Raw genomic sequence first — 13375 nt, 5'->3', positions numbered from 1 at the left:
CACTTGGGAGGCAGAGTCAGGCAGAGCTCTGTGAGTTTGAGGCTAGCATGGTCTACATAGCATGTTCCAGGACGCCCAGGGCTACACACAGAGAAACCCTATCTTTAAAAAAACAAAAGAAAAAGAAAGATAGATATATACTGCAAGGGCTGTCCAGGCTCCTAGCACATCCCCCATGTGAGCAGTGCACGTGGCAATCTCACATGGATGGTGGATGGAGTAGGCCCCTGATTGGTGGGGAAAGAACTGCCCCGGTTACAAGCTACATACCAGCTGGCGCTGGGTCACAAGCAGAGGTGGCAGGAGGCAGTTTCCTCACTTCCAGGTCCTACCTTGAAGGTTAATTGTAAAGAAATCTTGTGACCCAGCTCAGCCCCCAGGACAAAGTCAGAGGATGCCAGGTGCATTTCAGAAGACAGTGGGGGAAATGGGCCACTTTTTAGTGTGCCCAACATGACACACCAACAGACATGCCCTCTCACAAGCTAATGCCAGAGTCATATGATATTTTAGTTTCTCTTCATTTTTATCTTGGTTCCATACAAACATGATCAGTCACCCAGCTAATCAATCTGCTTCTTCCAAAGTATCAAGGTGAACATAGATGTGGCAGGTCCCTCTTTCCCAGATTTGCGGCTCTTGGAAATGAAAATGTGTTGGTGTGCAGATTAACTGAGCCCACTGCCACCATCCCCCATACTCCCACCCTGATTCTATTAATGTCTTCTTGTCCCTTTCTGTGGCTCTGTTTGCCCTGGAGGTAGGCATCATAGTTTAAACATCTGTGTGTCGTTCAAAGGCTACTTAACCTGTCTCAGGTTCTCATCAGCAAAATGAGAACATGCAATATGGGATCCAGTGTACTAACTCGGTGAGAAATGGGTAGTGTAGTGAGAGAAAACTAGCAGAGAACTGCTGTTCTTACTTATGAACAGAACTCAAACACTCCACAATGCACAACCCAGCCCCTGCAGATACATAGAGGCAGTCTGAGTGGAAAAGGAGAAGGCACATACTCAAGGGGAAATGGGACCATACCAGCCCCATTTCAGCTGAAGCCCACTCACCTATCTGCAGGTTACCCTACTTTCCCTTAGGCCACAGTTAGGGTCTTGCGCCCAGCACCCACAACCCAGGGTCTCCTTTCATCTTCCCCACTGGGGAGAAGCCAGGGGCTGCAGCCCTGTCCGGCGACCTCCATGTCATCAGAGTCAGTCGGCCTTCACGCACCCCCAGCCGGAGCCCGCGCCCGCCCGCCGCGCCAGGGCGGTTTAAATGGGCCAAGTTGTGGCGGCGTCGGCGGCGGCGGTGGCGGTGGCGGCGGCGGCGGCGGCGGCGGTGGCGGCGGCGAGTCTTCCAAGTCCTCCAGTGAACGCGGGTGTTGGCGGGGCAGCTGGGGGGAGGGGGCGGGGAAAGGCGGGGCTGAAGCTAACAACCCCTGGATGGACTACTAGCAGGACTGGCGATTCTGCAACTTCTCACTGCCTGGTTCAGCCAAGCTCTGGCTAGTCAAGGACTGGCCCTGGGCGCGAATGCAGTTGGACTTCCGACGCTCTGCAGAGACCTAGGACCCAGAAGTTCTGGCCCAAGATCTTAGGCAGTAGGAGCACAATGCCTCAGGCGATTGAGGACCAGACAACTATCCAGCAACTAACTATCCAGGGAAGCCCGGCGGCCAGCAAGGCGGCTGCATCAGCTTCGAGCTCTGAGGCACAGTAGCCCGCCTAGTGAGTGCGTATTCGGGCTCTATCCCGGCCCAAGACCCAACTCCAACCAAAATAAATTGAGCAGGCAACAGAAAGCCTCCGAGTGCCATGCCAGCAGTGAAAAAGGAGCTCCCGGGCCGCGAGGACCTGGCTCTGGCTCTAGCTACCTTCCACCCGACCCTGGCCGCACTGCCGCTGCCACCATTGCCCGCCTACTTGGCGCCACTGCCCGCTGCAGCAGCCCTGCCCCCGGCCGCCTCGCTGACCGCCTCAGCTCCGGGCTACGAAGCACTGCTGACTCCTTCACTCCGCCCCTCGCGCGCTTACCTTAACCTGCACGAGACCGCGCCTCATCTCTACTTGCCCCGAGACCCGCTGGCTTTGGAGCGCTTCTCAGCTACTGCAGCCGCGGCACCGGATTTCCAGCCGCTGCTAGACAACGGTGAGCCGTGTATCGAGGTGGAGTGCGGCGCCAACCGTGCATTGCTCTACGTACGTAAACTCTGCCAGGGCAGCAAGGGCCCGTCCATCCGCCACCGGGGCGAGTGGCTCACACCCAACGAGTTCCAGTTCGTCAGCGGCCGCGAGACAGCCAAGGACTGGAAGCGAAGCATCCGCCACAAAGGTGCGCCCGCGGTGGGGGCTCGAGCGGCCGCTGTCCCTCTTCTTCGGTTCCCGGGGTTCCTCATTCTGCCACCTGGGACACCTAGCGCGCTAACCCAGAGGGGGCGCTGCCGCTCCAGGGCTAGTGCTAGGGATACCCTTCAACCCCATCCCAGCCCCGCCTGTCCACCTACCCATGCACGGGGCGACTTAGTGGACACAGCGGAGGTTTCTCAGCCTCCCTGATCCCTTCAGCCAAGGCCAAAGCTCGCTGGGGTTCTAGATCTGCGAGGCCTGAAGGCAGGGGAAGTTTACGGGAGCTCCTGAGAGGCTAATGAGAGGGACGCCTCTTCTTAGAGTGCGCGCTAGTGGAGGCTGTGTGCAGGTCGGAGCAGTGGAACACAGTGGGAGTTACAAAGTTAGCAACCTGAACGCGGTCGATTTAGGGGGTCATGCCCACCGTGAGGCCTACCTCTTCTTATTGGGAAGGGAATGCAGAAGAAAGCCAGATCCCCTTTGCACCTCTCAGTTCATCAGGGGTCTCAACCTACCTAGCCTCTGCTATGAGTTCCTTTGGTTTGGAGAGGGTGGATAGCTAGATGAGGACTGGGGCGGGGTAGGGGGGAGTGCAATCCCCCCTCGTTATTTAAGTTTCAGAGCCCCCACATTTCCCAAGCAGCTGTCGCAAGGGTGGGACAGAATTCCAGAAGAGAAGTTGGACACGGTGGATTTGAGAGATCATTGTGAATTTCGTGCATGATTTCATGAATTTTTGTGGAGAGGAGGGAGATTTGGCCTTGCAGTAATGTCCCTGAAAAGCATGCTAATGCTATTTACACCTGGCTTCTCCCTCACATGTTCTGCTTGGTCTCCTGGCAGGGAAAAGCCTGAAGACGCTTATGTCCAAGGGGATCCTGCAAGTGCACCCCCCGATCTGCGATTGTCCAGGCTGTAGAATATCCTCGCCCGTGGTGAGATATGAGATAAGCTGGAGCTTGTTGGGCAGAAGGGCTGGGTTTCTGCTTCAAAACTGGTGACTATGTTGTCTGGGAATGAAAATCTTTTTTTGTTTGTTTGTTTGTTTGTTTGTTGGATTGGTTGGTTTTTGTTGTTGTTGTTGTTGTTGTTTGTTTTGTTTTGTTTTTTCGAGACAGGGTTTCTTTGTGTAGTTTTGGAAGCTGTCCTGGAACTGTCTCTGTTGACCAAGCTGGCCTGGAACTCACAGAGATCCGCCTGCCTCTGCCTCCCGAGTGTTGGGATTAAAGGCATGCGCCTGGGAATGAAACTCTTAACCTCAACCCTACTTATGTGTTAGAGGGACCTGAAGAAAGTAAATAGGCCAGTGGGTTACTTGTCACTCTCCCAGACTGTACCTGGGAAAAAGAAGGAATCCTGGGTGCAGAAGCCATTTCCAGTTTGGATACAGGGTGAGCTGTTGTTGAGAATTATTTTTGTTTTATATGTGTTTGTTTCATGCATGCCTGGTGCCTATGAAGTTAGAGAGGGAGTCAGAGGCTCTGGAACTAGAATTAAGAATGGTATTAAGCTCCCATGTGGATAGTTAGAACCAAACCCAGGCCCTCTGCAAGAGCAGCAAGTGTTGTTGTCATTGCCATTTATTTTTTGTTTGTTTGGCTTTTGTCGTTGTTGTTTTTTGTTTTTGAGACAGGCTTTCTTTTTGTAGCTTTGGCTGGTCTTGAACTCACAGAGATCCACCTGCCTCTGCCTCCCAGAGTGTGGCACTACGGCCCTGCTCGGTTTTGTTTTTTGAGACAGGCTTCCTCTGCGTAACTGCCTTGGCTGTGTCCTAGAACTCACTCTGTAGATCAGGCTGGCCATGATCTTACAGCAAGTGTTCTTAAACACTGAGTTACCTCTTTCCAGTTCTTCCACTCTTGGAACTATTTCTATTCAAATCATGGAAATGGTTCACAGCCTTGTCCCTGGATCATGTCAGTCAGCTTGGGCTTTAGGACTCTTCTTGGCCCAGATCTGGAGGTCACTAAATCATCTGGCATGCCTGTGAGTGATGCTGATGGTAGGATTAGGCTCATTCTGAGGCATGACCACACTGACTTGCTTTGGCTGTGATCTGGGATAGTCCCAGGCTTGAAGGTGAGCAACCTGTGCCTCTGGGGTGACTAGTTGGAATCCTGCCCAGCATGTGCCTAAATGTCTGAGTGCCCTGATGGTATAGCTTGGACAGGGCAGGCTGTATCTAGTGAGCTGAAGTTGAGGTGTGGTTAGAGAATCCCACCAAAGACAGACAATGTACATGAAGAACAAGAAAGATTAGAGATCATGCATGTATGCAAGAAGCATTTGAGGGATTCATTTTTTGAAAAAGAGATTACCTCAGGAGAGGACCTGAGTTAGAGCCCCTGGGGGAGGGCAATAAAGGTCTTGATGTTGAATTAGAGCTGTACCTGGCTTCACCCAGTATCCCCTCTGTAGGGGCAGAGTGAGGCAGAAATGCCATGATTGGACCCAATTGACCACCTTAGGTTTGTTTCATTTGGGATAGTGGTGGGATATCCATATGGGTTCTTTATGGGCTCTGAAGGGCATGGTGGGAAACCACTAACTCATTTATATGGGCCCACAAGATCTAATCAGGCCATCAGCCTCAGACTAGCACACATACTAGGTTCACAAAACATGTAGGTGAATACAGACAGCAGTTGCTGCTGGAGCCAGAGGCCAACATCTGTCCACTGTGCATCCAGCAGGTAGCTGGTGTGAGATGGGTCCTCACTAGACTTACAGGGTTCTATTTTTTATTTGGATGGGAAGAGTCTTGTTGCTTACAAACCAGTGTCTCTTGGGCACCCCCCACAAGACTGGGGGACAAGTAGCCATGTTCCCCCCTCACTTCAAGTGTGAAATCTGCCCCTCAGAGAGGGATGGGCCTGCTGTTTTTCTGGGCCTCCCAATCCCTACCATGAGTGGGAGACATCTCAGATCTGAGGCCAACTTTCCTAAGCCTGGTTCCTTCTTAGAAAGACCTCCCCAACTTTCCCACATTTCAGCTGCCTCTTGTACCCCACAATCAGGACCACAAGTATGTATCAGTATCACAGATATTCCAATAGTTGAATACATAAATCAGAGGAACTGAACAATGGCACTCCTCCCACTGTATGAAGGAGGCTAGCTCTTGGTTAGGTTTTCAGATATGTTTTCAATTTTTCAGATATGTTAAGCAGTAGGACTGGCTGACATTCCCAGTACATTAAGGAAGCTATATCCTTGGTCCTTGAGTATGATCAGGATAGTCCATCTGGATCCTTGGTACCATTTTTTATGGGTCATCCCCCAGGTACTACCCAAGATCCAACCCCTGGTAAGCTCAAAGTGTGAAGTAGGTCCCTGTGCCCAGCTGTGTGTGCCATGAGGTTGAGGCTGACAACAGCCAACTGGCTCTGGCTCCTTTCCAAGTGACAGTCTCACGGACCTTGTGTCCCGTTCTTTCTTCTATTGTATGAAAGGGGAAAAAAAGGTATTTCTCTTATCGAGAGACAAGCAAGAGCTCACAGAAATGATTCCCCCAAGTCTGTGGGATGACAGAGGCCTGGGACTCAAGCCTAGTAAGTGCAGTGTCTATAGGATAAATCCCAGGCATAATGAATGGCTTCCACTCTGCAGCCTTACCTTCACTCTACTGTTCCTAGAACAGTGAAGCACAAAAGTCAAGTAGATCTTAAAGGGGCCATAGAAATGACCCTATTGTCCTGAGGCCAGGACTCAGGCCATAGTGATTTACACCCCCACAGACTTGGTACTACAGGGTCCATATCACCTACTCTGGGAAGTAATCAAATGGAGGTCCCTAAAGACTCCTGAGGGCAGATGTAGCAGAGACTGTGGCTCCCAGTGTCCAGAATGGAACACTATTCAAATAGCAGAGCACTTGCCTAGCATCCCATTATCTCGGGAATGGGGGGTGGGGTAGAGAGAGAGAAATAAAAGAAAAATGACAGTTCATTGATGTTTCTGTTTGACAACAGATAGACAGAATGTGACTAGAACCCTGCCCCAGGTACTGTATGGATCCCAGCAGATTCCATACCCATGAAAAGCCACAGGGTTGAGAGGCATTCTCTGGGATGTGGAAGGTGGGATTTACAATCACTGAGGCTGAGCCTACAGAGAAGAATTGGACTGGAGCCTGTGGATCCCACAGTCATCCTTGTGTGCTGATCTACAGCAATGGAGCTTCTTACCTTGGCCCATGCCCTGGAGGCTGAAGGCCTAGCCTAACTTAACCCTCCTCTTCCCACCTTCTCAGAACCGGGGACGGCTGGCCGACAAGAGAACAGTCACTTTGCCCCCTACACACGCCCTAAAGAAAGAAAGAACGGCCAGTTTCTCAGCCAGTGATGGTGACAGTGATGGAAGTAGCCCAGTCTGTAGGCAGCAGCCAGGCCTGAAGCAGGAGAATGATTCACTTGTCCATATCATGAAGAGAAGGTACTTGTTCCATGGCCAGGCCAGGATGCTACTGTGGGGTGGGGGTATCAAAGTCAAGGGTCTGCAAACACTGTGAGGGTCAGGCACAGACAGGAACCTTTCTTGACATCTTATTCAGGCACTTTACTTTCTATGCAGGGGTCACTGTTAGGGAATGGGCTGGTGGCAGTGGGGCCCAGAAGCCTGTACCAACCTGGGCTGATGCTCCAAGTTTCCCTTCAGGTGACTGCTGTAAGGTTTCTCCTTGGTGTGATCTTACACTGGTTGAAACAACTCCAGCAACTAGGAATTTGATTTCAGTAGAATAAGCGCCATGTAGAGGAAGCCTCAGTATTTTCCCTTCCCAACTATGCAGCCAGGCTACTTTAGGTGCCCAAAATGAAGTAAGGTCAGGACTGTTGTCCTCATTCATTTCTGGTAAATCCAGAAGCTGATTCTGGCCTGGCCAGTGGGAGCTGAAGCACATTTAACTTGGCATGGAACACTACCTCTTAGCCACTACCCTAACTACTGGTCCAGGAGGATGCTAGAATCAGATTCATGTATGCCCTTCTGTCCAGGTGTATATCTGGAGTCCTGCTGACCCTATGTTTTCCCCTTTTCAGAGTCCACACCCACTGGGATGTGAATATCTCTTTCAGAGAAACATCCTGCAGGTAAGAATCCAAGCTTGTGAGGCTTCTACACACACATCACAGGTAGCAGGGAGTTTTATTGCTAAGCTTCCCATTGACCTGCTTATAAGTTCTATGCTCCCTGCCTTTTCTCCATCCTTTGCCTATGTACCCATCTTATTCATTACTCTTTCGATATGAACCAATGTAAGCTGAGTATCACCAGGTTTTCTATGTTTTTTTGCAGAACCTGGGGGATGGGTGGCAGGATTCCACCTTAGCCAAGCACATCCCACGTGCCAAAGTAGCATAGGGAGAGGCTCTGAGCAAAGCACCTCTACAGTCTGAGTATATATTGTCACTGATAGGACTGTACATTTGTGTCCATCTGCTCAAAGAAGAGGCTATAATATTCACTGCTTATCCTCCCAGAAATGAACCAAGATGGTGATATACAAGTGATGTCTTGAAGGATGTATAAGAATTCACTGGGGCAAAGGAGGTCTGCAAAGTTGTATTAGAATGAAGGAAGAAAATGTGAGAGGCAGTTTTGGCTAGGTGTAGGATAAGATCTGGGCCTTGAATACTGGACATGTTGGGTTTTATCTTCAAGAAAGAAGGCACAGAAAGCTTTCACCAAGGAAGTGTAGTTTGAAAGGATCCTTTGGGAGAAACCTTGCATATTAGACAGAGTTTTCTCTTCTTTTTCTTTTTGGTTTTTTGAGCCAGGGTTTCTCTGTATTGTTTTGGAGCCTATCCTGGAACTCGCTGTGTGGATCATGCTGGCCAAAACTCACAGAGATCCACCTGTGTCTGCCTCCTAAGTACTGGGATTGGTGTGCATCACCAACACCCAGTTAGGCCAGGGTTTTCTTAGGAACACATGGATTCATGATACAGAAGCATGGGTGGGGGCTGCAAATGCAGGATGTAGCAAGGAAATGAAGTCACCAGAAAACAAGGCTGGAGTGTTATGAAGACCCAGTCTCCCAGTTCCCGAGGGGTAAAAAATAGTCAGTATGAGAGCATGCCTAGCTGTGGCTTCTGGATAGTGGGGTCCAGTCTTACCCCAGGGCCTAAGGGGAATACATCAGGAAAAGTCCAACAGTGGGTTGTGGCCTGATCATTTTTATAAACCATCATGTACACTGATGATATTTTATGAGCCTTTTACTTTACATGCTGCAGGATAAATTTATCAGCAAGACAAGTAGGGAAGCTGGTGGCTATGCCTCTCCTCTAGGAGCAGTTCTTATTTCCTGTGGCTCTCCTCGAATTCACAAGGCTTTAGTGATGAAGTGCCCATACAAGTTTTGTCACTGTGTCAACAACTTCAGCCTGGTACACCTCGAGAAGCCCCTTGGTCTACTGAAAAGGGGAAGAAGACAGCAGGCCAGGAGTAGTGACAGCCTTCCACTTACCTACCAATGAATCCAGTGTTTAGAAAGGATGGGCTGTGGGTGGCCAAGACCAGCTGCCTTCTGCCTGTGTTACTCCCACCAGGTTCTTTTTTTTTTTTTTTCTTCCACCTTGTTGTCCTGCCTATTCATTCTTCTGTCTCTAGTTTCCTGTCTTTGAATCCATCACTGTCTGTGTGACACTCTCCACTTGTCTGTTCACTTGTTTCCACTGATTCATCTGTCCTTCTATCTCTGGTCCTCTGAAAAACCCTGCAGTGAACCACCTGCCTGTTTGGATTAAGCAAGACTCTTAACTCCCTGTTATGCCTGTCAAGCATTGGGCAGCATAGTCTCTGGCCCCTCAGGTTCCCTAAACTGACAGGGAGGGGAACAAGTCTGGATTTCATGGTCACACCAAAGGCATAATGTGGGGACTCCAGGAAGGTGTGCTAGGCCAATCTTTCTTTTTTTTTCTTTTTCTCAATCTTTCTGGCCTCCCCCATGATCCTCCCCCTGCAGCATTCTGATTCTTCCATGACCATCCGTCTCTTCATCCACACCCCAACCTCCTGAGATACTCCAGGGCTTTGTCTATAACATGTAATAGGATGCAGTGGGAAGCAGAGGGTGAGTTGTGGCTTCAAGAACTCCATGCCATGATGCTAAGGGAATAATTAATGCATTTCAGCTATGTATGTGTGAATTTTTTTCAGAGCTGTATAAAATCAGCATAATTTGTTCAGTGAATGACCAAAACTATAGGAAAAAGTTTTCATAACTGGGTCACTACCAAGGCAAGATGGGAGGTGGATGCTAAATTCAAGTCCTGTTCTGACCAGATATTGCTACATGGAATCATGCTATCCAGTGCCTAGTAAATGATGTTGTCACCGGGCTTTTCCAGATACAGGTCCAGGCAGACGACCTCACTTTCCTTCTGTGGGCCAGGCTGTATTCACAGAGAACAGACTTTCTGCCTACTCCCTGGAGTTTCTAGAAACTGGTTAGCCTCCTAGCAAGAAGGAAATTACCATGAGAGCCACTCTATAGCTGTTCTAGCCTGTGCCTAGTCAGCCCACAACCCCCTTCTCATGCTGAGATAGCAATTTCTCCTGACACTCCACACTGATGAGGATGCAAGGGATGAGCCTCATGCCAATTAATCCTATAATGTACTTATACCCCCACCTGCCCTCTGGGGCTGTAGTGCTGGGATGGGAAGAACACATCTGGGCCTCTAGGCTGAGGCCCTCGGGGGTGTCTGCTGATGAAACTGATCTGCTTAGGTGCCAGCCCTGGATTAGCCCAGCTCCAGTCACCCTGGTCAGGGGCTGGGAGCTATTTAATGAGGTTCAGAGTTGATTCCCAGGTCATTTTGTACAGGCTCTGCCAGAATCTGAGGCTTCTCTGTCACAGGTGGGCCACAGAGGGCATGTGCTGAGTGCTGGGCACCACTGCTCCTGCCCTGGCTTTGGCTTCCTGCTTCTTCCTTCTCTACTGGTGTGGGGGTGCTTACAGAACTCCAGGGTAAGGTATTCCCACTTACACATCCTCTCCTCTATGGGGCTTTGTGGATGAGGATTCAGCTGACTCAGCAGGAAGGAGGAACAGAAAACAGAATTAAACGCTGTTAAACCAAGCCAAAAGGACCCACCCATGATTGGTGTGTCACCTGTGCACTCTGCTAATGAGCATGAGTCTTGTCAGCTATAGAGCTCTGTCAGAACTTCAGTCTCCTTATTTAAAAGAATTAAGAACTAGGGAGTACATGCCATGTTCTTGCTGCCAAAGCTGGGAGTATGTATGACAGCTTACCCTCTCTTCAGGCTGCCCTCCAAGGCAGGTCAGGGCACACTTTTCTCTGCAAAGGATAGCTGTTGGGTCTAAATGCCAGGTCCTGGGTTCCCTTTGATCTGTTTAGAGAGCATACACATGTGTTCTGTCAGTGGTTTCACACAGAGGTGTGCAGCTGGCTTTTTGTACTTGGTGTGTGCTGTCCACAAACCATGCATCCTCATACTGACAATGTGCCAGACTTCCGACCCATGAGGCAGCTCATGGCTTGGTCTGTCTTGCTTTGCTGCAGGCAGGACAACGGCCTCCCCACCCTTATATCCAGTGTACATCGAAGCCACCACCTCGTTATGCCTGAGCATCCAAGTCACTGTGACTTCCAGAGAGGCAACGTGGACATTGGCCTTGGATCTGCAGGTGAGGAATCCAAGAGATCCCAAGGGTATAGTGGGGTTCTGGGGCCACAGCTATCCTGACTGAAGACTGTCCTCCCCAAGTCTCTAATCAGCAGCTCTGGGCTCTGAATACTTTGGCTGGCAGCCAGAGGCCAGAGGGGGGGGTGGGGGTGGGGTTGAGGCTGGCTTTCCCCTGGGGCTACATGTGATGGTAATTGTGTTAATCCCAGACAGCTGGGTAGACAGGGCTACAGCAAAGACTGCTCCATTATGGCTTTTGGTGGAATGGGTTTAGAGTGGTTGAGCCCCACCAACCCTTCCTCAAAGGGACAGATACCATGTAAGCTTCTCCAAAGCTCAGAACTGCCCACTGCAGAATGGCTTGTATAGCAGAAGCATGTTCACTCCTCCTACCTACAGAACATGTGCAGCCTGAGTTCTGCTTCCCTGGGGTCCTGAACAGGAGCAAGGTGAGCCAAGTATACTATGGTTCCCAGAACCACCAGGGAAGCTGACTGATGGATGTCACAGGAGTTCAGATAGGTGGCCTGGAGATCATACACTCTGTAGGAAAGCAGCCCATAAGGCTACAGTGAAAGCACACCTGCCTTTCAGGGTCATTGAGGAACCCTGACTCTCTCCTGGGCTCCTAGAAATGTTTCTGGTAGTGGCTGCAGTGCTTGGAAATGCTGGATGGGTGTAGTCCACATAATAGACATCTTTATCAACGCTCCATGCGCTTGAATGACTCTGTGGGCTAGTAGGGGGCTGCTTCTGGAACAGTTATGGACCTGATGGAGGCCCAGCTGGGTGGAAGCAGCTGAGCAAGCAGCTGATAAAATCTAATTGCCCCATTGATCGGGTAGAGCCAAGGGAGTCATAATGATTAAGATGTTCTGAGCTACAGACCCTTCCCTGTTCCAGCACATGGAGAGAGACCACACAAACACACACTTTCTCCCAGACAAGGCCTTCATAACGCTTGATGTGGTATCTATGTACTGAACATACACATGTCTCTGCGATGTTTAGTAATCTGTCTGACCACTCCTCCCTTTGTACTGCACGCAGGGGGTCATAGTGTGCACAACTATGGGAATGTTTCACATATGCATTCCCTTATGGTCTTGTCCCTACTTCCTAGGGGCTTTCTTTCAGTCCCTGTAAAGGGTTTACTACTCCACTATGCCACTGCTCCCTGGACCAGAGAGGACTATAGGGCTTGCAGCAGGTTATATGACTTTGTGCATCTTCCTATAGTTACACTGCCTACCTGCTGTTAGCAGCACCCTAATGTACTGGGAGTGAATATGGCTTCATTAAGACTGCCACAGGACTGGGTTTTATTTGAGGAGCCTCCCTCCTCTCCATGATCATCTCCACCAGGTTGTTACCTAAACTCCAGGAATAGAAACTCTCTGGACTTGCAGGTAGCTACTGTTAAAGTGGAGACAGGCTGCTATGAAAAGAGCTCTTGCCAGGCTGGAGAGATGCCTCAGAGGTTAAGAACACTGGCTGCTCTTCCAGAGGTCCTGAGTTCAATTCCCAGCAACCACATGGTGGCTCACAACCATCTATAATAAGATCTGGCACCCTCTAGAACACTGTATACATAATTAATTAATTAACTAGTTAATTAATTAATTAACAAAAAGAGCTCTTGCCTAACCCTTAAGGGGATGTGTAGGTTAGGATAAAAACTACAGTTAGAGTGCAGGCCACACAGACCTAAGGGACCTTCCTCCCTGCCTAGATCAGCTGCTGCCCCTCCTGCCCACTGGTCTCTGATACACTCTTGGTGGCCCCAAGTGCAGCCAGATCTACCCTTCATTCTGTCTGCTGGATCCATCTGTCTTGAGATATTATGAGTAAAACTCTTGTCCAAACAGTGGGTGCCATCCCTCTCTTTGGGGAAGAGGCTAAGATGGCCAGCTAGACCAATGGCAGTGAGGTAGTTGATATCAATAAGTTATTAGCACCATTCTGTCAGCCATAATGTGGAGATTGATTGGCATTTTTGCTGCCACATTTCCACAGTCTGATAAAAAAAAAAATGGCAGATTAAGGACATTTTTAAAAAATGGAATTCAGCTCTGGTGCTGGTGGTAGAGCTTTGGGGGAGAGTGAGCACACATGGAGATAGCACTTGCTGGGTAGCATAGAGATTTTGGATTGCCCAAGTAATTGTTCCTCCTTCACAGTCCCCTAGCTGGTGAGGATAAGGAGAGCAGAGACAGCAACATTTGGCCTGGAATCATGATGGCATGGACTGTTTAGCAAATACCCTAGCCTCAGGGCAGGAGCTTAGGAGGAAGCAGAGCTGCAGTGTTTAGAATGATCTGGAATTGGGTCAACTAAAGCCTGGAGTTTGGTATGTGGGGTATGATCTTTGA

The 13375-nt window shown here is 49.7% G+C and overlaps 1 protein-coding gene across 2 annotated transcripts in view; it reads left to right on the top strand.

Moving 5' to 3' along the window:
• Positions 1-1748: 1748 nt before the first annotated feature.
• Positions 1749-13375, top strand: part of Samd11 (sterile alpha motif domain containing 11) — a 17409-nt gene continuing 5782 nt past the window's right edge. For both annotated transcript variants that reach the window (XR_007833650.1, XM_051174007.1), the window contains exons 1-5: positions 1749-2331; positions 3189-3280; positions 6598-6779; positions 7385-7435; positions 10880-11004. Coding sequence is in view for 1 of the 2 variants with exons in the window: in XM_051174007.1 (XP_051029964.1) it covers positions 1815-2331; positions 3189-3280; positions 6598-6779; positions 7385-7435; positions 10880-11004 (967 nt within the window). In the remaining variant the exon portion in view is untranslated. The remainder of the gene's footprint in view (positions 2332-3188; positions 3281-6597; positions 6780-7384; positions 7436-10879; positions 11005-13375) is intronic.

The sequence above is a fragment of the Phodopus roborovskii genome, unplaced genomic scaffold (assembly GCF_943737965.1).
Source record: "Phodopus roborovskii unplaced genomic scaffold, PHOROB, whole genome shotgun sequence".
Lineage (NCBI taxonomy): Eukaryota > Metazoa > Chordata > Mammalia > Rodentia > Cricetidae > Phodopus > Phodopus roborovskii.
This window is presented reverse-complemented; position numbering and strand designations above follow the sequence as displayed.